Below are 24,018 nucleotides of genomic sequence, written 5' to 3'. Positions count from 1 at the left end.
GGGCAGAGGCAGTGTCCCTGTGCTGTAGCAGCTGGAGTTGTGCATCTGCCTGCACGTAGGTAACTGTGCTTTTGAGGGCTAAGACCATGTAATTGGTCCTGTATAGAAAGAAAGAATGGGCAAGATTGGGCTTTTCAGGTCTTTCTTGATCCTCTTTCTTGTTCTTGGCTGATGGAATGGCAGGCTATTACACCTGATTTTGTCTCTAAAACGAATTTTTCTTCCTCCTTAGTCAGAGACTTTCATCAAGATTTCTGCAATCACAGCATGTTTTCCCCTACCTGCTGACTTGTCTTCAATCTGTCATTTTTGTCTGGTTTCAGCTGAATTTACAAAGGCATTAAGGTGTCAGTGTTGTTGAAATAAAATGTTCTGAAAAGAGGTAGGTTTGAGGTATATTATCAAACACATCTTAACAGAGGTTAAATTAGACAGCAGATAAATGGTGGAGATGCTTAATCTTGTTGAAAAAACCACAGGAGTCCAGGCTTTTTTGATCCCTTTGCCTGTGGTGCTACCTCCTGAGGCAATGAAATCCTGTTTTGTTTTTATTTGTCCATTATTGGAAACTGGCAGCTATTTCATGGTGAGTAATAACAGCACCAGCAGCAAATCTCCTGGAGTGCCCCGTCTGAGGTTTCCCTGCAGCTGAGAGAGATGTGTTTAGTGATAGCTCCTGACCTGGCACACAGTGACCCTCCCTCTCTGCAGGCCCTGCCTGGCTGAACAGGCAGTGCTATGATGTGAATCAGGATTAAAAATAAGTGGTTGTACATTAGAGCTTTCTAGTACATTGAGTTTTATTCACACATGTGGACTCTGCCCATTTCCAATATATGAGCATCAAGACAATTGATTTTACTCTCTTACTATCATTTCAGTTTTGGGTTAACCCTGGGAATAGACACCTAGAAAAATGCTGACAGGTGACAGCAGTTCAGATGGTTCCATTTTATAAAGAAATTAAAAATCACACTAGTAGAGAAGAAAAAAAATTCTTGTGTTAGACTTTTTTTAAAATAGGAAAAATAATACAAAAAGGTGAAAATGGTGATTAGGTGGGCATTCTGAGAGTTGCACCCACAGTCTAACTTGGTCTCTGCTGTTAACAATAAATATCACTGTATTTTGGTCTTTGCCTTATTTTCCAAATTCACCTCGTGTAAAAATGAAACTTAATGAGAAAAAGTGTTACTTGATTTCTTTGGAGAGCTCAGAATAAACTACTGCAGCAGACAGCAGTTAATGAACATTTTATCCAACAAGCCCCAGGCTTTTAAATTAAAATTCAGTTTTGGCTGAATTAAGGGCATGGCCCTCAATATAATTTATATTTTAAAAAGCCTTTCACTGTTACAGACAACAATTCTAAAGGGAAGAGGCAGGGCCCTTTCTTGCAAGGTACTATTTTACCACTCAGTAATAGTAATTTTTGGCAGGACCAGGTCTGCAGCATTTTACTTCATAGCAACATAGAGTGCTGTTGCTTTTTCAGCATTGTTTTCCCAGACCAGTATGGCTGCAGCTGAGTTGTTGTTCACCTATGCTGTGCTATTTCCTCTTCTCCTCACTATGCAGATCAGTGCTCGCCTTCCTGGACAGTCCTGAAGCACTGGAATTCCTGTATTCCCTACAGGGCAGGGTGACAGGCTCAGAATGGACAAGGCAGGGGGACCTGCAGCTGAGAAAATGGGCTTCAGATTTTCCTACCTACTATCCAAGTTTGTCCTTCAGCACATCTTAGCCAGAGGCAGTGCTCCAGGGTAGGTGTGATTATTGCACTGGTGTGGAGAGCCAGGGGCACTAGCTGAGGCAAAGAGCAACTGCAGCACTCTACCTGCCCAAGGGGCTGAAGGTCTCCCTGCAGCTGAAGGAAATGCTCTGGAAAGAGTTTCCCTTTGTCAGGATGTGCTTGGATTTGGCCATGAGGACTGCTGCTTGTCCTAAAAGGTTTGGAGCCCATCCTCATCTCGGACAGAGGTATGTCTGGGGTTGGGGGTAACAGAAAGAACACTTTACTGTCTCGAAACAGGCATATGTACAATGGTGGAGTGAGGTATTTTATTCCCTTTTGTTGTGAGCAAAGCTGTAAGAAGCCATTTTACACATCGCACACAGACAAGCCATTAACAGAGCAAGTAGCTGGATGAAGAAAAAGCAGGGATAGAACTTGCCCAGCTTTGTTTCCCAGACTGACCTTCAGGCCCCCTCTGCTTAGCACCGTGCTTCCTCCAAGGCCTGTAATGGTGATGGGTGTTACCAGCACAGCAAACTTCTGCCAGTGGAAGTTTTACATCACCCTAGTGACAATGTTTCTTAGAACATGAAGGAAAGGATCTAAGCCTTGCAGATACAGTGCTGCTGCCAACCTTCTCAGCGCCACCAATTTATCCAAAATGCGGTGCCGGCTGATGTTGAAGCTAGGCATACAAAATGGGTAATTCTGCTGCAGGTTGTGTGAGTCACTCTCTGTCTGCCTGAGCCACAGGGGAGAGAGGGAGAGACTGAAATTCCAACAATAAACTGCAAGTCAATTTGGGATGTGTAGCAAGCAGGATGAAAACTCGGGGCTTCAGTAGTACCCCCCAGCTTAGAGCAATTTAGTTACCAAAACACTACAAATGAATCACAAATAGCTGCGGTTCTTGTAGCATACAGGTTTTCTTTCAAGTTTGTAAAACAAACAGCAGAATGTCACCACAGCCTTTAATTTCTTCTTGTACATAACCATTCACAGTACATTAACAGCCCAAATAATATTGCACTGGATTATTTTAAAAACTTTTCGTCTTGCAAGTAGTACTCACTTTTCAAAGCCAACAGATGAACAGTTTGGTCAACTTGCACCAAAAAAATGGTTAGATAAGAACCCTATACTTTATTTATACCACATGGATTTGTGACCCCAAAGGGAAATGAGAATGAGCTGTCAACTGTTTCCTTGTTAAACATAGAAAATTAGTAAATCGTTGCTGATTAAATGTAGAAAGACTGCGGAAAAAAGCATGAAATCTGAAGGTTATCTCATTCCTGTTAGACTGCTTGCTGTATATATAATTATATTCTATACTGTGAAAATCCATCTACATTTAAAAGCCCAGCAGTCTACAGATTAACATGGTAAAAAAAAAATAATATATTTTTATGAAAAGAGAAAAAAATAGTGTTTGCCTCAGAGGAGAAAGTTTTCAGATTTCAGTCATCTGGGAGTTCTTTTAGGTGCAATCTTTGAGGCAACAAAACGTCTTTTGGCATTTGGCACTCTAATAAGGACAATATTTTAATACTGGCACAAGCTAAAAACAGCACAGAATGACAAAATAGAAGACATGAAATGAACCGCAGCCACTGGGATGATGGTAAGCTAGTTTGTATATTCAGAGAACTTAAACAGTTTTGCTGAGGAATTGTGAAAGTTTCTGCAAAACCATACTCAATTCTCTTCTTTTACCAAAGTGTAAGTTTTCCTAAACTTGGAGGGAGAAAAAGAGTTTCAAATGTCCTCTAGAAAATCAGCAGCTGCTGGACAATCAACACAGCGGCTTGTTCAGCCGTCAATAGGCGTGAGGCTCTTTGTGACTCAGAGCTCGAGTGCGAGAGGCAGAGCTGGTGGCACTTCGGATCACTTCCATCCATCTGTGAGAGGCACCAGGACAGACACAAACAAAAGGAAGGTCAGTTCCCAGGGGAGGAGTTCTTGACAGGTACAGTCTGTGCTATTGGTTGTACAGTTTGATTTTTAGTGCCTGCGGGAGCATCTTCCTACTTCACCCCTAAATCTGTCTCAAGACAACTTCCAAAACTGTAAGGAGGTTTAGAGAGAACAGACAGCAGGTCCCAAACAGCAGGTATGGGTCCCAAAACTTGTGAAGTTAATAATGGTTTTACTTGCTCTGCAGACACCAAATATCTTTTTTCTGAGTGGTCCAAGCAATGAGTAATTGAGACCAACCATTCTTAATCTGAGAGCAAAAAAATGTACTTTAGCTGCAGTTTCTGCTTGTTTTTCCTAGAACTGATAAAAGCATTTTGTGTTTTTATTTTATCACCACTTTCCTAGAATTTGCCTTGTTTATAGTTTTGGACTGACATGGCTAAAGGTTAAGAGCAGCTTTCTTTGATGAAGGCATCATGATTTTTGACATGTTCATGCTTCATATAAAAGAGCTAAATTAGTTCCCTGTATGAACAATCCCAAACCACAAATTAGGAGGAGTAGTGCCTTTTCCCTGACTCTCCATGTATCTGAAGTTCAGTGGGAGGTGTAAAAATTACATGGTGAAGTGGCATAAATATGTAGTAGGAACAGCTGCTTCTATAAAAATTGGAAATTGGAATTTTTTTTCAGGTGTGGATTTTCCACGCAGTTGTACTAAAGGAAGCCAAGCTATTTTGAAGAGCTACTGAGGTGTCCTGTGATCTGTTCACATGCTTCCTGAAGTCTGAGGCATGGAGCTCCCCATACAGCCAGCCTGATCCATTTTGACTGGATAATTCCAGGTTTTGCAGTAATTACTATTACTGCTTCCATATCATCACAACCAATCACTTGATTTTAGCAGTATCAGATTTAAAACTTCCTTTATAATTTTAAAAGGTCCTTTCTCCAGTTGTGCTGAACCACTTGCCTGTATTACTGAACCAACTTACTAAATAAACTTTGTATCTACTAACCTTTGGAAGAATGCTCCTGGCATTTAACAAAAATTTTCTCTCAAAAACAAACTTACCTTTCAAAGGTGTATTCACTTTCAGCCCTGAAGTAGTACACATGGGATTTGAAATGTAGCTTGAACACATAATCTTTGTGAATGTTTTCAGATTCAGAAGGAAGGGTAAGTGAATATCCCAATAAAGGAAGGCTGGCTAAAGGATGATTGTCCTGAAAAGATATGATGGAAAGTGCTCTGAGATCAAATGCCCTTAAATAAAGAAAGCATAAGTAAATGGAAAGCAGATACACACCCTCATTTAAAGATCACCGTGTTTCTTTCTGCACATGTGCAGAAAAAGACCAGATTTATACAATTGCAATAAGATTAATTGTCTGGTAGTTTCAGTTGGTCATCATTACAGACCCTCTGCATAAGGATCTGCTGCAGGCTGATCCTAACATTATTTCCTTGAAGGAAAGCTGGCTAATATCTTGGAGTTTCACTGCTTTCAAACTGATGAACATAATGCTCCATCATTTGCCACTGGCAGGGCACCACCCAGGTTCATCCTCAGCTTGCAAACTCCTACTCCTTTAGAGCTGTGCTGGCCACCCAGCAGGGTCACTGCTGAAGTGCAGTTACTGCATGGCAAACGATTTCTTTATCCCTCTTACGTGTGGAATATCCTCCAATTCCTTCTTTCATCATTAAGGATTTCTATAACAAAGCATCATGTATCAACTCAAGTTACTTTGTGCTTACGCCCTGCTCAAACAGATTCAGAAGTCCAACAGATTCTAAACAGGAATCCCCTACTTCTGCAGTAGGATATTTGCTCAGGTAGATTAAATCATTGACCACTGTTCTCTTGTTTGGCTTAAGTGTCAGTAATGGTAAACAGAATTTGTAAGTCACTATTAAGTTTTTAATTGTAGTGATAAAAGCCTGGCTTGAGCTTGCACCACAGCTTCTGAGCAGTGGTGAGCTCTGCTGTGCTTTCAAGAATGATCTGTACTGTGACTGCTGAAAGCTTCAGGAAAGAACTGGCCCAGGAGCAGTGAGAACAAGCCCTGCTCTGTGTGCCAGTGGCAGTGAAGGCTGTGTGTGCAGCTGTGCCCAGTGCACCTGCTGCTCCAGCCTACAGCATCCCTGACTGATATCCACTTCTCTCAGCTGCCTCTTTGGAAAAGAACCCCCACTGTCATCTCCAGCCACTCACACTTGCCCGGTCGGTTACCTGGTGCGATTTATAGAAGAACATGCAGAAGTTGGTGAACACCACCCAAAGCTTCTGCCACCCGTTGCTGTTTTTGAATTTTCTTAGCAGATTTCCAGACAGCTGGTTCTGAAACAGATCAAAAGCAGCCAAGTAAAACAGTGAAAGGTGCCTGCAGTTTAGTTATCGTAAGAAAAATTATTTGCTTTTATCTGGTTTTATGTGACCTGGTTGTAAATGAAAATGTTTCAACTGACTGGATATACTTTTCTTCTGCATTTTTCTACTGCTGAGCAGTAGGTAAGTACTTTACATATTTTTTTGTTTGCAGCTGGGTACTTCCAAAAACTCAAAGCTACTACACTAATTATTTTATCAACTGAGGTGGCTTTTGGTAATCTGTTACTAAACCTCAGTCTTGTTAATCCTACTGTCTTCTTTTAGAATGGTACTTAAATAGAATGGAAACAGAAAGTCTGACATGAGTTTGTGATGTAAAGGAAAATTATGACATACTTCAGAATTGCAGATAGAGACTGAGGTCTCTGTACCCAGGGACTTCACATGGTACTTTTCAAAGATTTCAAAAACAAGGACTGTTCACCTTATTTCTAGCTGGATTTTGGCTAGTTTAACATAAAGGAGGAGTAAGCCATAACCAAGTACATGTATTTAATGGCTGGTTGAACCAACTGCTCTTCATATAGTGAAGATGGAAAGCCAGGCATCATTGTTCCTTGCAAATGAAGGGGGGGTTCTCAGTGAATTATCAGACTTCCCATTCCTTGTTGACTGTAGGGCTCTTGCCTGGATCACAATAGCTGTTTACATCATTCTCTTTATCTAATGCAGAAGCTAATAACTTAATCTGTAAACCTTAATAGTTGAAATCTGGGGTTCCTCGTGTAGCTACTACAAATGAAGTATTCTTAAAAAGTTCTGTTTTCACCAGCCTTGGATATGCATTAAAGCCTTTAACTCATCCTGTTCTCTGATATCTGGACAACTGCCTCCTTGCCCTAAGTTACAGGTGTACTCCTTAATTTTCTGTTACCTCATTACTCTGGAGGATATCATAAAAGGACAGGCTTTGCATTCGGTACCAGCAGACATATGAAATGGAAACAGGCCGCTGATCACTGATCAGTCCAGCAGGTAGGGAGGAACAGTCACTGACAGAGAGAGGCTCTTCTACCACGAGAGAGACAGAAAGGAGGGAGAGACACAAAGAAAATAAACGATAATGCTGAAGTGAGAGGCACCGACAGGACGAGGTGAGCATGAGCGGGCCCTGCCACGCATGGAGCAGCAGTGGAGCTGGAGATGTTTTCACAGAACAAGGCATGGCTCCAGGGTTGCTTGGTCTTCACTGCTTGGTGTTCATTGGAGGCACAGGGAAGGAACAAAAATGAGCAACAATGAACACTGATCTCAGACCTAGTTAGATTTGCCTAACTAAATGTTTTAATCATTAGAATGAGTCACTGGTATAAGTTCTATATCTAATTATAATAAGGCCTTTGCTTTAGGGAAAAATACGAGACCTTGTCCTGTGCTGAACTATTCCTCCCTTGCAGGATATAAGGGTATGAAGAATGGAAAATCCCACCTATGTGGGACCGAAATGAGGCTCTACAGTCAGCATTTTTCAGCATGGAATATTTTGTCATACTTCAGCAACAAATTCACCTCCTGTTTAAAAACAGAGGCAGTTACACAAACTATGAATATGTTTGTTCTTACATCACTGTGTTCTGCATCAGTATCTCTTCTCTAGAGCAATGGGGGGGCTGATGTTTGAGGGCTGCCATGCGAGTGCAGATCCACTCAGCTTTAAGATTCCTTCTTCCATTTTCATAGAGCATAAATTTTCATTTGCTAAGGGCTGTGATAAAGTACACAGAGCTCCTTGGACTGTCTTCAGTGAAGGAAGAACACCTCAGCAGGCTTACCTCATCCTAAAACCTACACTAAGCTAGAAGTCTTTCATTTCAATCTTTGAAAAGACAATGTCTGCACCTCGGCTGTTGAGTACAGAATTAACAAATGTGTATCAAATTGGCTTAGCTGTGATCAGAGTGGTGAAAAAAGGGGTTTATTTTGAGGTGGAAAATGCAAATAAAGTAAAAGCAGATGAGACTGAGCAATGAGACAAGGTTCCAGAAAAGATGGCTAGGTAAAGAAAGTAAGTTAGTAATACACATAATTGAAACTCTGGCTGCAGCAGCTAAAGACAATATCCTTTCCGCTCGACTTAATGCCTCTGTAGCTGAAAGCATTAAGACAGTTTGAACTGCTTCACATTCTAAAGGGGATCAGCTTTTTTTTTGACAGTTGCTTCGATGAAAATTACTGCTCTAACTGATTGTACAGAGGTGCACTATAGGAGCAGGTCTGTGCTGCTTGAGTGATGGTTTATGCCATCACTTGGGAATATGGGAGGAGTTTTAATAAGCGTGCCTGGAACTTCCCCAGGAGGAGACAAGGGAACAGCGCACTTGTTAAGGAGGAGCAAAAAGGAAATTGTCATTGAAAAGCGAGCCTGGAGCTGCAGTTCAGGTGGTTCTGAGGCAGATACCTCCACAGCAATACTAAAGTCGATCATTGAAACACTGGTATTTCTGTGCCAGCAGACGTGCACCGTAGTGTTGCCACGGTGGGGTGACTGACGTTCGAGTGAGGTGCGGGATGCACTGAGGTCGTCCTCAGATTCCTGGTCTACAGTAGTTTCATCAGGAGACTCTATGAAATGCAGGGAAAAAGCATCTTTCTTCCTCTATGCAACAACATATATAATTGGAAAAATTAAACAAATCAATCCTGTCCGCAGTATTGTGACCTAATTTTAAAACACCGTTTTAGAAATAGTTTTGTGCAGACTTTAAATAGATTATTATATTTTATATATTTAATTTATGTGTTTCTGCAAGTGTTAGAATTAAAAGCTAACTACCATGCTTTGTTGGTGTTTTTAATACCTTCCAAGGACAGGCACTGCCCAAATAGTTCCTGGAATCATTATGCTTAAGTCACTTCTCTATTCAATGAAACTTTCTGCTAACATCAACAAGAACATTAAAATGGCACATATCTCAATATATCTATACATATATATGTGTATAAATCAACTTCAAATGTCTCAGTTTGACTTGTGGCCAGCACTTCTCACCACTTTGCTTAGAAGCAACCACAAATCATACTGACAAAAATTAATAAAACCTACTCTGGCATTTACTTACTATTGTCAGGTGGGCTGCTTGCCAGTAACTCTGGGGCAGGGCCACTGCTTTTCTCTGCCAGGTCTATTGCCATCTGGATGTCCTCAGTCCATTTGTCCATTTCAGCACGGGAACTAACAATGAAAATTCAGGTTTTATTCATTTTCATACAGGCTGAAAGCAAACTTTAAGAAATAGACACAAGCTGAGCTTACTTTTAACTGAAATAAATGAATTCAGACACAAAATGCTACATTTTTCTCCCTGATTACTTAGTTTTCGTTCCAACTTGCACAATTGCCACTCTATTGTGTCCCATCCACTTTTTTCTTAACAAGTGGCTTTCAGGAAAGAATATACCTTTGAGAAGATGGTTTTAGGAGCAAATACAAACAAAATGATGCCTCTCTGTCCCACTGTGACAGCTGCAGAGAAATACAACTCACATGTGGACTTTGTCTCCACTGAATTACCTTGCAGCAACAACGATGGACTGGTGTTGACCTCGTAGTGTCAGGCAGTGAGGAACTCCCCATTCCTCCTCACTTTCCTCCATCTGAGAGGTAAAAGGCCAAATGCAGTCAGATTGCAGGAAGTACATAGTTCTTAAGGTGAAACAGTGAACTGAATGAGCTCTTACCATTGGGGAAAAGAAAATAGGAGAAATGCTCACAGACAAATTTGAGCTAGGTATTGAGGAAAAAAACAGTGCCTTGCAAACTGGAAAAACAGTAAATTCTGCACTGACATCTTGAACCAAAAGCATGGCTTTGTCTGCTTTGTGTCCAAGAAAATAGCAGTAGTTTTATCAGAAGAATGATTCATTGTACAAAAGGATGTGTTAAATGCTGGGAGTGCCCTGGGAACTGCAGCATAGCACAGTTCTGCTGAGAGCAAGTCCAGGCCAAATGGCCACCAACCACTGAGTAGATTCCTTGAAATGCTAGATAAAACTTGAAACCTTGCAAATGTTTAGAGAAAGTCAATTACTGTGGTAGTGACAATTTAATTCAATTCTCAGGAGAACAGCAAAGAATTGATACCAAACAGTGAGAAGTTCCATTGAAAATAATGGAGGGAATGAAAGCTTTTTGAAATCAGCAAAAATATTTTTAGAACAACACAAGAAGAGGTAAATAGGTGCTATTGGCTTGAAATGGCTGTTTTCCAGAAGAATTGCAACAAGAGCTCCAAATAACATTTTGCTGCCAGATTCCCACTACTTTGGCTTTAAAATATAGAACTGAAAACATTAGGAAATGCATTTTTAATAGAAATGAAATTGTTGCTACTGTTTACTTGTCTTGTAAACAGTAGCAACTTACTTGAATTGGGGACGAATTACTTGTAAGAATCATGTTCAATTTAATAGTTGAAAAAAACAAAGAACCCATCTCCAGAGAAGTCTGTATTGTGAGGAAGCAGCCCTCAAAAATGCCTTTTCCTCTTTATAGAAAGCTGAATTTCTTTCTTTGTATTACACATAATCTTTGTATTACACACAAAAAATGAGGGGGCTCACTTTGCTATGTGATCACCTCTGTGCAGAAGGCTGCAGGAACAGATGCTGAACCCAAGACAGATTTAGAGATCATCCCCCTTTGCTGCTGTTTTCAGCCCAGCAGAAATCCATCAAGCAATTAAGATGGGACCACAAATGGCCACTTAAGCATGAATCCCTTAAGCTCTCACAATACTTACTGTCATGCCATACAGTGGAAGATGCCCATGCACTTTAAACTGATTGGATGCTGTCAGGCCTCTACTTGTGTACAACAGGATATCATTAAACTGAAAAGCAAGGATAAGCATCATTAGAATAGTGTTGGCTGGCATGTATGTATGTAAAAAAAAATTAAAAGAGAACAGGGAATACAGGAAAGTTGAGTATTTATATGGCAGTCCTAATTAACGAATCCAAAATCTTGGCTTCCACAATATTCCACTACCAAGTGTTAGCACCTGTAATCTTCCCTGCCCTCCTTTCTGGCTAGTTTTAGGTATATTTCCATAATTTTCCACTGGATATTTTTCAATGCCTTCTAATGTTCCCTTTGTAATCTCTGGGTCAGAACTACCAAGCCACAAGAGTGGTGAAACAGAGCAGTACATTTCATACATTTCACACTCTGCTGCACTTTGAAGCTGTGGAAGGTGTGTGCTTCACCAGTATTTTCTCCTGCTTTGAAAGAAAAGATAGGTAAACCTGCCCAAGAGGTGTGTCCAACTCAGCCCTTATAAAGAGAGTGGCTGTCTTTTACTCCCCATATTCAGAAGGAAGCTGGGAGACCTTTTTCCAGGTAGATGGTTTTATGTTAAAAATGCCAAGGTGAAGAGACTGAAAATCTCAATTTGTAGAGCTTCCTGCAGGTAACAACGGTTGTCCAAAGCATGCCAAACGACTGCCTGCATTTTGTTGTCATAGAATGAACAGAATATTTTCACTGGGCCACCTGGGTCAAAGGGTGTTTTACTCAAACCAGATGGCTGCATCAAGAAAATCACACTCTGTGGTGTGAAACAGAGCTCTTGCCACAGACCTCTACAATGCAGCAGCAGTAATTCATGAAACTTTGTGGATCAGCCACTAGAGGGGGATTTAATTATGCCAATGATTATACGTGCATTTGGAATCTCACAGTACTGACCTGGGATTTTACCTCCAAATAGATTCTGGTGCTTAAGACAGATAAAAGGCTTCTTTGACAGTGAAAGCAACTGACTTGAGAGTCTAGTTCTCAAAATTTTTAATGTTTTATACAGGTATAACACCAAGGCATCATCTAATATCTGTTGGTATGCAAGAAAATATGCACGGTATTCATTTAGGCTTCCTCTTCAGTGCCTTTAAAGGCAGAGGATAATCCTACTCAGGTAGATTTATCAGGTTATATCTTTGGCTCATTTAAAAGATTAAATGTCAAACACCTTGTAAAATCTAGCACACTCACAAGCTTTTCTACACAGCCAGTGCCTTCACCTTTTGCACACAAGAAGCCAAAGAAGCATTCTTCTGCCACACTGCACTGACTCTTCAGGGGTTTGTGTACTAAAAAATCTGTGCACCCTGCTGGGTGTCCCAAGGCCTCAGCACCAAGGGCACAACAGCAGTAACATCAGGAGCTTGGGAGCAAATCAGCTGGCTGGGAAGAAAAGAGAGGAGGAACTATCCAGTGGACTCTCATGGACCAGAGAGTGAGGGGGATCACCATAACGTCAAAGTGGTGGGAGGAGACAAACTTCCCTAGTACAAAACTTGCAAAATGCATCTCCAAGTACAGGGAGGTCCATCAACACGCTGGGCACTTGTGTTGGAACTGTATGGAAAAATTTGGTTCTGTGATGTGTTCTGAGAGCATTATGTGAATTATTGTTCATATCGCCAGGAGTCACTCTTTGTCTTCTTTTCTGAATATGATCACTATCCCATGTGGTGCCACTTTTCATTTTGTAATGATGCTGCTTTTATTTAAGACAAGGTGCAAGGAGGTATTATTTTATCATTATATTCACACTGTCATATCAAAAATAGTTTTCTCTTTGTAAGAAGCAGTTACAAAGAGAATATTGGATTTGAACAGAAATGTAAGTTCTTAACAACCAGCTGCACGGGTGATGTACTGTGTTAATTTAAATAAGGCTGCTTAAAATACTTACTGTAATTCAAAGTTCAAGTCCAACAGTTATGCCTAGTAGATGCCTAGAGTCACATTTCATTGTACAAAGAAAAATTGTCTTCTTGCTTACCAGAAAAAACATCCGTTGCTGTAAACCTTTTCCAGACAACTTACTAAGACTGCCCAGCCTAATAAACTCCTGCGGGAGACAAATACAAGACAAAAATTTAGCTCCTGCAGAAATTATGATTTTTTTTTAGTATGTAAACAGAAATATGACTACTTGGTCATAAAAATGTCTTGACTGTCAGTTACCAAGACTTTTAATTTTATTAAGTATGTTAGAAATCTAATTTATAGGATAATTGCTGTTTGTAACTGTCTTTAGGATAAATTCCTTTCATTCATATTAAGAAAATTCAGCTAAGCAAAATTGTTTTTGCCTGACAATAACTCCTTCAGACAGCCCCCTCTTTCCTCAGTTTTTAATGAGTATTTTTCACAGCACAAATGACATAAAAACTAATGATATATATGTGTTCTTGGTTAGCCACTGGTAATCTTCTGTGGTGCATATGGCACACACTGCTCTCATTCACTGCAGTGTAAAACCAGCTACTCAACATCACCATTAGCAGCAGACAAAGAAAGACATTTGTCTGGCAGTATGAGTTATCCCAGCACCATCCATGTCATATAATACAGCATATTAATCCAAACCACAGTGTTTAAGAATGTTTAGGGATGGAAACAGAGGAAAAGTAGCACATCTGAAACTTTCAAAATGCTGGATTTCCTAGGCTTACTGTGAACTATGCAGCAATTCACCCTTACATTTCTCTGAAAGCCATGAAAATACAATTTTTCTGTCACTCCCTCCAGCTTCTGCTAAGAGGTTCATATTTATTTATTACAGTCTTTCTAAGGTCATTCTACTCATAATTGTGGATGTAAAAACCTGTATAAAGCACTTAACCACCTGCATCTTAGGAAGAAATTGGCTCAGATCAACCTTTTCAGAGAAACAACACGAACGCCTTAGGCTTGCTTTGGTGTGTCCAGTCCCCCCACCTGCACTGCCTGGGGGCTGAAGGGTGGCAAAGTGGCTAGAGGTGCTTATCCCTGTGCCACAGTAGGCTCATGGCACCAGAGAGGTCACTGGAAGCTGTTGTTGGCCACCAAGGAGTATTGATCATAATTAGGGCCCTGTGGTAGCACCCAACAGTCCCTGGCAGGCTCAGCACCAGCACTGCCAGTGGTGGGGACTGCATGGATGCAGAGCTGCAGGTCACTGCCACCTGCAAGGACAGCCAGCCACAGGGGGTTCTCATGTCCAGTACAGGAACCAGCTCAGCAGCAGCAGACATCCTGCTCTGGGGTTACAGTGGCATTTGCCTCCCAGGGATGGGAGGCAAATCCCCTCCTGAGGATGGGGTTACCGTGGCATTTGCCTCCCAGCCCTGCCTGCACCAGGGCAGGGATTTGGGTCAGAGCCAGAAGAACAGCCAAGGGCTGGAAGCAGCAACAGCCTGGGCATGTGCCAGAGTGTGGTGGCCAATGCTTCTTGTCTTGGCAAGGAAACAACTTCTGCCCCCCACCTGCCTTTTCCTTGAACTTCCTAGGACAGGAAGACTGCTCAGACTTTAAATAGACTAGGGTTGCAGAAAACACCCGATGACAGCATTTAATTTCATGTGATAGAGAGATGCAGAGGCTGTGAAATGTCCTGAGGGACTTGCCAAGGATGTGAACAGTCTGTGGATCACTAGAAAGAAACATGAGCTGTGGCAGCTGCTTGGAGACAGGGAAAAGGTAAAGGGAGGGAGTGGGGAACAGCCACAAATGCAGAAATACCTGTGCTCAGCACTGCCTTCCCAATGGCACATCAACTTCAAACTCGTTGCAAGCCCTGGTTTTGTGTATTACACACAAAAGTCAAGGGACTGGGAAGGAAACTACTTCAGCAAGAGACAACTCTCAAGTTTGCACACACAGATACATGTGCCTAAGAAAATAAAAAAGGCTACAAATATTACACTGTGGCTCATTTGTTCTGAAATGAGTCTTTGATTTTAAAAAGGCATGATAAGTAAGAAGGAGATGGTATTCTTATGGCACAATTAAAAGTGTTTACTTAGGGCAACACTGTCTCAAAAATGATTGCCAAATGTTACATGTAAACTGAAGAGACTGCTCCTCCCCAGGGCCATGAGTTTCAAAGCAAGGCATGGTGAAAGGGCTGAAGTTATTCCAGCACAAATGCCTTACTTGCCTTTAATCTGTCAAGCTCTAGCATCAAGGGCTGGGAAAAGAAAATAAGGGCAGCAAGAAGAAATGTGAAACTGCTCAAGCTCTGAATGCTGTGATAAATACTACATTTTTACTGCCTCTGTTGTAAAAGATGTTTGGAATTGCCTAAAACAGTCCAGATCTATACAAAAGACAACTTAAAAAGTCAATAAAAGGTAATAAAGAGGATTGCCTTTTCCTGCTTTAAAGGTGCTGTTTTCTAGGGTGTGCTGGTTTTGGCTGGGGTAGAATTAATTTCTTCACCATGGCTGGTATGGGGCTGTATCCTGGATTTGTGCTGGGCACAAGTAGCTGAACACAGGGCTGATAATAAAGAGATGTTTTTGTTATTGCTGAGCAGGGCTTACACAGAGCCAAAGCCTTTTCTGCTTTTCCTACAGCCACACTGGTGAGGGAGTTGGAGGTGCATGTGAACTTGGGAGGAGACACAGCCAGGACAGGTGACTCAAACTGACCAAAGGGACATTCCAGACCATGTGACATCATGCTCAGTATATACAGTGGGGGGATGAAGAAGGAAGGGGGAACATTTGGGGTGATGCTGTTTGTCTTCCCAAGTCCCCATTACACCTGCCCTGCTCTCTTGGATGGCTGAACATCTGCCTGCTCTTGGCAAGCAGTGAATTAATTCCTTGTTTTGCTCTGCTTGTGTGCATGGCTTCTGCTTTCCCTGTTAAACTGTCTTTATCCCAACTCATGAGTTCTCTTGATTGCTTTTTCCCTTCTGACTCTCTACCTGGTCCTGCCACTGGGGCAGTGAGCAAGCAGCTGTGTGGGTCTTGGCTGCTGGCTGGGGTTAAATGATGACATTTGGCATTATTGTGTTTACATCTGAGAGGTTTTGGTGACAGAAAAAGGTTCAAATGATGAAAGGCAATTTCACAGGTGCCCCTAATAAACAGGTTTTGAAAACATACCTAATGATTTGAAATGGTATCAAATCTTAATCACAACTCTGTTACTCACCCTTCCGGGGATCACCAGATTGTCCATGCCTATCAAGTCTTTCTTCAGTTCGTGCAGCTTCTGGAAGTTCTCCATCTTTATCATATTGCCATGGAGCTGAGCCACCATTTCAGAAATCTCAGCCAAAGCAGCTAGATGGACAAATCCATAAAGTGCTTATTAAAAATTTACAAGAACGTTCAAGAAGAAATATGGCTTTTTTTCAGCAGTATCTGGCTCATGAGCCCTCTTGTGCTACTCTTCTCCTCTACAGCATAAAGCTACTCAGGCAGACTAAAACCCACACAAACTCTGGACATCATCTTACACAGTGGATGGGGTGGAGTGTTGTGAAGAACAGTCAGTCTATTTCCCAAAAATTTGCCCTGTTTTAGCCACAGGAACTTTATAAGAAGAGTATGGTCAATCCAGAGCACTAATGAATGGATTCTCATAAAGGACTTAAATTCCTACAACTCTGATCAATCTAGGGATGTTCTTTATGCTTCAAAAAATGCACTTCCCCCTGCTTGCAGCACACAGGGTCAGGCCCATATTTGAAAAGAGCAGGAAATGGCAGTGTCACTTATTGTATCATTTCAGATGGCAAACACCTTGGGGCTTGTTCTCAGTCCCATCAATGAGAACAACTAAAGGGCTGCACACCACTGAGTCATATCATGGCTCTATCTACTCCATTCTCTCCAGAGACACCACCCACTCCCTGTGCCATCATGTGTGGGAGCAGCAGCCTTGACACACCTGGCTGAGTGGGCAGGCTCTGAATGGGCCAAGCACACGGGCTGGCAGTGCTAGAAGAGCAGCTACAGCCATTTTTGCTAAAAAACCACAGTCCATGAACAGTAACAGTGGTTCCATCTTCCTTCATCATTGCTCAGTACACAGTTCACCCACCTGCTAGTGGGAGACATGCTCTCTTCTGGGATTAAATTCACTTTTTTTTGTTTCCTTTAGACTCTGACCTTTAAAAAGAGTCTGCAAACACCTCAGTAAGAAACTGATCCCAGAGTGATGGGGTCTCTAAGTCACACTGTCCTCATGTTGTCTTATTTTCACCTGTGAAACCTATGCTCATATCCATTTCAAAGGTGAAGCAGGAATCAGCCTGCTCCACTCTCTGGGGAGAGGAGAATGGACACATCATCCTCATGCCCCAGCCTTGGCTGAAAGACATGCAGGCACTACTCTCTGCCTTCTCTGAGATCACTCAGGGAGCAGAGAGATTTGGGCTAGCACCTGTGTCACACAGCCCCACAGTGCCACAGGTCTCTGTGGCATTTCCTACTGCCACAGGTTAGGTTAGCTCTGCATTCTCTGCACTGCCTGCTGGGGGTCTCATCCCACAGCCTCTGAGGGAGCTCAGCTCACATGTTATGCCTGGGAGCCCAAGCTCTTCCATGGATCTGCAGCAACGTACCAAAGATAATGGAGTTATCCTTAAACACACCCAGCTTACAACAGGTGTGGGGGATGGGTGCAAGGAGGAAGGAGAACAAACCATCAGAAAGAAATGGCAGGCAGTGAGTTCAGGCTACAGGAGGGCAATTTCTTCATGCTTGAAAAAAAACCAACCCCAAATCCAAAACCAACCCAAGCTGGCTGCTTTGAGCTCCTGAAACAAATCACGGAAATGATAACAGAGCAAACTGTATTCTTGAAAAAGAAGAAAAATAACACTGAAAGACATAATAACAGCATCCCTACTGAGTCAGACCAAGGGTTCACCTGGGCTAGTATTTTGTGTTATTAGAGGATCTCTAGGGAAAGCTAGGAACAACACAAGCACATATGGTATGTTCCCTGTGCTCTCTCCAACCTCCCAACTGTTTTCAGTTCAAGAGGCTTCCTGAACCTGCTGTCATTTCTGTGTGTTTAATAACCTCCAGCAGAATTCTCTTCCAAGCACCTGCCCAGACTGTGGCACAATGTGTATAGAAGAGCATCCTTCTGTTAATCCTACTGCTTATGGTGCTCTGAGTGGTGGATTTTGCAACTCAATCCTCTTTTTATGTGGGTTTAAAAAAAAAGATTTTCCTTTCCTCCAGCCATACACCTCTAATGTCTAATGGGTGTCATTCCCCAGCTCCGGGAACTGACGTCTTTTGTCTTTCTTACCTCTCGAATCCCTGAAGTCCATGTGGCTTGGAGGGTAGTGCTTGCAAAGCCTCTCCATTATCTGCTTGTAGTGCATAAGCCTGTGTAAAGGCCTGAGGAGGAAGGTATTGAGAGGCAAGTAGCAGACTTTCTGTAGCTCAAAATCTCTGCAGAAGGTCTCCAGCTTGCGGGAGTTCCTGATCCCATTCTCCAGCTCCATTAAAATCTCATTGTGCTTTCGCAGGTGAATTGTCAGTTGCTTTTATGCAAGAAAGAAAAGAGGAGGCTCTTAACAATCACTGAGAGACATGACTCAGCCCATACCTAATCCAATAACACATCCAACTAGCACAGCAGTGGGGATTTTGCAAACAAAATCATTGTACAGCACAATGGTTCTGATATTCACTTGCCAAGGAGAGAAGGCATTACTCATTTGAAGTAGACACCCCCACCCCCTCTGCATTCCCAGGAAAGCTAAAGCACATAATTCAACAAAACTCTCTTATCAGTGAGGAATCCAAAGGCAAGGAGATGACATGAACACAGATCATGCAAGTAGGTGCAATAGAGACAGCCAAAAAATGCAAATGGGATTTTCTAAAAGGATGAAGGGATTTAGATGCCCCAGTTTCCCTTAGGTGGTTTTGGGGAACAGATATGCAGGCAAATGGACTTCTGGCTTCTGCTCTCCTCTCATTAATGAGAAGTTGCATCTCTTGGGAAACTCAACAAACACAAAACCAGAGGAGTTGCCTGACAGAAATGGTTATGTTACAAGCTCTTCATCCTTAGACTACATCCTCTTCTCCTTAGTGCAGGCTCTAAATAATCCCACTGGCAGCAATGAATGAGGTTTGCATTAAATATGTAATTCCATTTAGGTCTCAGTATCACAGGTATTCACAACTCCCCCTTCAAACAGTTCAGCAGTATTGTTTTTAAACAATTTATACAGGGAATTAGTTGTGTTTTGAAAAAGGTAAACTGGTTCTTCAGGATGTACAGAGCTTCTCTGAGCAGCCAACTGAAGTTTTCCAGTAATGGTAGAATATTAAGCAGCAGCAAAAAGAAATTGAATGCACAAATTGAATGGACTTGAGAAGAAATTCTGTCTTAATCTGAAGTTTGTGCTTTTTGACACATTTCCAGTCAACTCTCTCTCTCCTGTGATTTGTGACATGTTTACCAGAAACATACCTTCCCTAGAGCCAAGCTGCTTCCTCCACACACTGCATATTCATTTTATAAGTCTGTAACTCAGGAAAAGACACAGCAGACCCTCTGGGCTGCCACAGAGACTGCCCATTAATTACCTTTCTTAACTTCTTTCCTATATTAATTAAACATGTAGCATCAGTTTGCAGATCTTTTAACAGGTCTCATGATAAATAAGTACAGTTTTTACTAACTTTATTTGTTTCTTGTGCAGTTCTTTTAAGTTAAACTAGCTATTGTCTCTTTACCTATCAGTAGATCAGTGGTGGTGGATCTCAAAGCAAATGAAGTAAAATCCTTTAATGGGAAAGGGAAAATGGGAAAGGTGAAAGCACGCTGCCAGGTCTAAGTTACAGTGAGGACTGTACACTGCCCTTAAACTAGAGGCCCAGAAGGACCTGCAGACAGCAAAGGACACACAATTTAATGTTGCAAAATACCAAGAGCAGAGACAAAGTCTGTCTGAAGCTCTCTGGTACTCTAAAAACGGTTTGTGAAGAGCTGCATCCTTCTTGAGAGCAGAGACGGAGGTAGCAAAGTCCCCTCTACATTTCTTCCACGGGATGTGAATTACATCTTGAGGGGAAAAAGCAGTTCCTGGCTAAGTACACTGCACAGAGAGAGAGTGTGAGGCTGCCTTATTGGTGACAAGGCTGGCTGTGTCAAGGCTGGGATGGGAACTGGAGCTTTCTGTGCTCCCTTTTTCTGATCTGCCGTGTGATCGCTTGTGCGTCACTTTGCTCTCCGCGTCTCTCTCCGTCCTTTCGAAAGACAAAGCGAGTCCTAGCCAACATCTCAGGAGAGCTGTAATGATTAAAGTGCCCTTTCCTCCAGCCAAGGACTCAAGGCTGCTCCATTTACTAACTGCAGAATGCCCAAGTGGCCATCCCCAAGGAAAGATTTATCAGAGAGTTCAATATCACTCGCAGAACCGCGTGCTGAAGGGGAAATGCCACGTTCTGCCCCACACCGACCTGGAGGTGTGGATGCATTACAGTAAGGTGAGCTTACATCCACACTGTACAAACCTGCAGGGTTTTCACATGTGCCTGCATTCCATGCTGTTTTCTCAGTAACACAGAGCATTGAGAATACTGCTCTGGCCAGACTAAGAACACTTGCAAATTCTGCTGAACATTACACCTGGATTTATGGTTCATACGTGTATTTTTACTTCTAGTTTTAAAGGCTTCAGAGGCAATTATTCTCATGATTCAAAAACCTTTCACCTAACTTGGCACTGTAGTGCACAAATATAACTTTTCCAAGTCAAATCGATACCCAGCTTATGGTCACCAATCCTGCAATATCTTAACGTGAATATTTGCATGAAAAAATAGGCACACTCAGCATTTGAACAGTCTCTTCAGCCACACAAATTCCAATGCTTTGCCCTCTTATTTGAAGGAAAAAAGACCTGGAAATGAAATACTCCTGAACTTTTCTGTTTGCTGCTTCTGTTTTTAGGAAAGTGGAGGAAAGGGGCTCGACAATTTAAAATCAGCTTGCAATTGTGAAATCCCAGGGAAATCCACCAAATGCTTGCAACGTCATCAAAGGAAACTTTCATAGCATGAGCCTTGATTACAACTGGCAAAAACCAGCACAAGAGGCAACATCATAAGGAAAGGAAAAGCATGCTGAAGTTAATCCGTGTCAAAGCTTAGCAGTTATAGGATCATTCCTACCTTCATACTCTGAATGTTCTTCAGCATAACATCTCCGATTCTTTGGTAATCTCCTTTAATGTGAGCATTAGAGCGGCCTTCCCTGTCAGCAACAGAAATGCCACACACTTCAGTCATCCAATAAAACTGCTTCATCACTTATAAGCACTGAAACTCAATAGCTCATTTTTTTTAAAATCCTGACCCCCATGCTCCTTTGCTCAGAAGCTTGTGAGGAATCTTCCTGGCAGACTGTAATTCCCAGGTACAGTACACCCTTCACCCAGCCTGCCTTTCACTCCTAACAACAGAGAGGGCAGGCACTTAACAGAAGGATTAGACTTTTAAGGAAAATTGCTAGCATTTTTGAACACACCAGAGAAGGCTGGAAATGGTTTGGGGGAAAAGAAGGCATCAGAGTCCCATGAGAATATGTGACCTTAGAGCAGAAGGTTAATTCTGCTCAGATACAATGGCTGAGCCCCAGAACAGGACCCAGGGGTGTTCTTCTTCTGAAGAGTTTTCTGCTTGTGCAAGGGACAGTGGGGCCAAAAAAAAAAAAATCCATCCAGCATCAGGCTTTGACTCATAAGTGTTTAAATACTGGCAGGAATTTCCATTCAGTATTTCACGTATGGTATTACAAATGCAAAGTGCTGCCTCTCACCCAGCCAGCTGCACTTTGGTGAGTGCAGCACTTGGGAGCAACACTGCTCCTGATAAAAAAGATATTCCTGTATCTAAATCCATGTGTGAGACAGCAAGGATACCACACCCCGAGTGAAACCAAACAACCAGACATGTGCTTTTTGAAAACACAGGAGGAAAGATCATGACTATAAGAACCTGTTACAGACCTGTTCCAACAAAGCTATGCTGTCAAAAGAAAATCACTAGGAGTGTGTGGGGAGAAGCACTGTTCCCCTCCCCTTTCCAAGAGACTCCATTGATAAACAAGGGATTACTCCATGTTCATTTGAACATCACCCAGTTTCATAGGTTGTCTCTAATAATTTCCTATTGTGTGTTTTCCTAGTGTGTTAACACTCACATGCCTATTTAGGCAAGGAAAATCAGTACTCAACAAGATTTTTAATATTTTTTTTCTGAACCCAAAGGTTACACTGGGGTAGGAAGTTGGGTTGTGTCAGTGGTAATTTTAATTATTATCACTGTTTTGCAAAACCATTATGTCATATAAACACTGCCATAGTCTAATTATGCCCGAGCAATGTCTAAACTGAAAGTACAATTTCTCTCTTCAGGAAGCCTCTGTCTGCCAAATCATCTCCACTCTATGCTGTTCCTAAATCCTCCCTTCCCCCATGACACACCCATCCAGCAGCTCTCCCCACTGAGATTTCCTGACAGGTTGTAAATAAAACCTTCCAGCCACTAAAGCTCTGCTCCAAGTGGTGCAGATCCAAGTGCCCCTGACTGAAAACCAGAACCATTTGGAGCCCCAGGCAGCAGCCCCACCCTGGCAGGAAGCAAGGAAAAGCCCCCTGCACCCATGAAGCCAGCATGCAGCATCCCCACCCAAATGGCTCATGTTGGGCATCTACACACAAGCTCAGAAGTGTCAAAGCCAGATGAAATTGTGCTGCTGCCAGCAATGGTGTGGTATTCAGCAATTATCTCTACAAGAATTCTTGCTTTATGTGTTATTCTCTCATTCTCTGGCACTACCTGGATCCATTTCCATGTGTCTACATTTGATTTAATCTAATGGACTTGGGCAGTTTTGTATCTTTTTGAGTATGAAATGTAGAGTTATCTACTTACTGCCAAGATAAATATTAAGTCCATCATTACAGACTGCTTTTTCTAAATAGACACTGCTTTTCTGATCTGAAGGCTACAATACAGATTGGCTGGAATACACAGTACAAATGTCTTATCTATTAGCTGCCTACTTGGAGGCTGAGCCCAAGCCTACCAAAGTCACAGTGAGTGCTTCCAACAGGTAGTAATTAATGGGGCTGTTCATGGAACAGTCAGGTCCTTATTTCCTAAAAGCTGACCTGCTGGACCCTCTTCAGCACCACCACACTGAGTGCTTGCACAGCATCTCACCACATCAGGAATAGTCCCCCTTCATCAGCATCAGCCACAGACTTTTAGGGCTTTCAAAACTTACTCTGCATCTCGGCAGAGTGACAGAGACAGAGAGAAGGGGGTCCCCAGAAGCAACAGCCTCTCTCCAGCTGTTGGCTGAGCAGTGAAGAGCTGAATGCTACCAGAGCCCTCAGCCCAGGCTGACAAAGATGACCTGTGCTGCACACAGATGCATCCTGCTGGAAGAAATAAACCCTGGCTTTTCTTAGGAGAAAATACAGAAATGTGATGGCTGCATACTGCTCCTTGTTCCAGCCACCCTTCTTGCTTTAGTTATTAATTTTCAGGCAGGTGAATTTCCCTTGCAACAGAGATTATTTTCCCACTGGAGATGGTGCACAGGCATGCAGGCTGTGATGTGGACAGAGAGGCAGGGAAAGCTGAAACTGGGCACAAGAGAACATGAGAGCTTCCCATCTGCCTCCTAAAACCCAACCTCCACTCTACCCCAGCTCCATGCTGGGACCCAGAGCAAACCCCAAACTACACTGCCATCTTCCCCAGCTCCTCAACATGCAAATCCCAAGAAAACAAGAAACACCAAGAAAAGAGCATCCATATACACAGAATATAAAAATAAAACCCAAACACACAACATATCAGATGATGTCTTGCTGCTGCAAGAGCCCAAAGCACAGGAGCACAAAGGAGAGTTCTCCCTGTGGTGTCTGTTTTGAATAACAACACGCAGCTTGCTGAGAGGGAAGAAGCTGCTCATTTGTTGTGCATCAATGGCTGAATTGTTCTTCTTACTCCTCGTTTTCACGGGTCACTGTTTGAACATGGTATCTATCTGCCACTGACAAGGGAAAAAACTCAGGGCCTAGGGTCTCACAGCTTTTCATCAGGAGCTGATTGATGGTGCCCATCTCCACAGAAGATGTAGCAGCAGCTTTCCTCATGCATAATGTGCCCTTACTCCACTGACATTGCAGGGAG

The 24,018-nt window shown here is 42.3% G+C and overlaps 1 protein-coding gene across 4 annotated transcripts in view; it reads right to left on the bottom strand.

The window, feature by feature from the left end:
• Positions 1–2,039: 2,039 nt before the first annotated feature.
• The window catches only part of FARP1 (FERM, ARH/RhoGEF and pleckstrin domain protein 1), a 201,074-nt gene continuing 179,095 nt past the window's right edge, over positions 2,040–24,018 (bottom strand). For all 4 annotated transcript variants that reach the window (XM_066545129.1, XM_066545130.1, XM_066545131.1 and 1 more), the window contains exons 17-27: positions 20,983–21,064; positions 18,098–18,335; positions 15,983–16,113; positions 12,837–12,905; positions 10,791–10,880; positions 9,563–9,645; positions 9,111–9,223; positions 8,450–8,613; positions 5,893–6,000; positions 4,731–4,882; positions 2,040–3,636 (exon numbers count right to left, since the gene is read on the bottom strand). In XM_066545129.1, the coding sequence (XP_066401226.1) occupies positions 3,555–3,636; positions 4,731–4,882; positions 5,893–6,000; positions 8,450–8,613; positions 9,111–9,223; positions 9,563–9,645; positions 10,791–10,880; positions 12,837–12,905; positions 15,983–16,113; positions 18,098–18,335; positions 20,983–21,064 (1,312 nt within the window). In that variant the 3' untranslated portion in view covers positions 2,040–3,554. The remainder of the gene's footprint in view (positions 3,637–4,730; positions 4,883–5,892; positions 6,001–8,449; positions 8,614–9,110; positions 9,224–9,562; positions 9,646–10,790; positions 10,881–12,836; positions 12,906–15,982; positions 16,114–18,097; positions 18,336–20,982; positions 21,065–24,018) is intronic.

The sequence above is a fragment of the Molothrus aeneus genome, chromosome 2, assembly GCF_037042795.1.
Source record: "Molothrus aeneus isolate 106 chromosome 2, BPBGC_Maene_1.0, whole genome shotgun sequence".
NCBI lineage: Eukaryota > Metazoa > Chordata > Aves > Passeriformes > Icteridae > Molothrus > Molothrus aeneus.
Note: the sequence above shows the minus strand (reverse complement) of the source record. Positions and strands in the feature narration are given on the sequence as shown.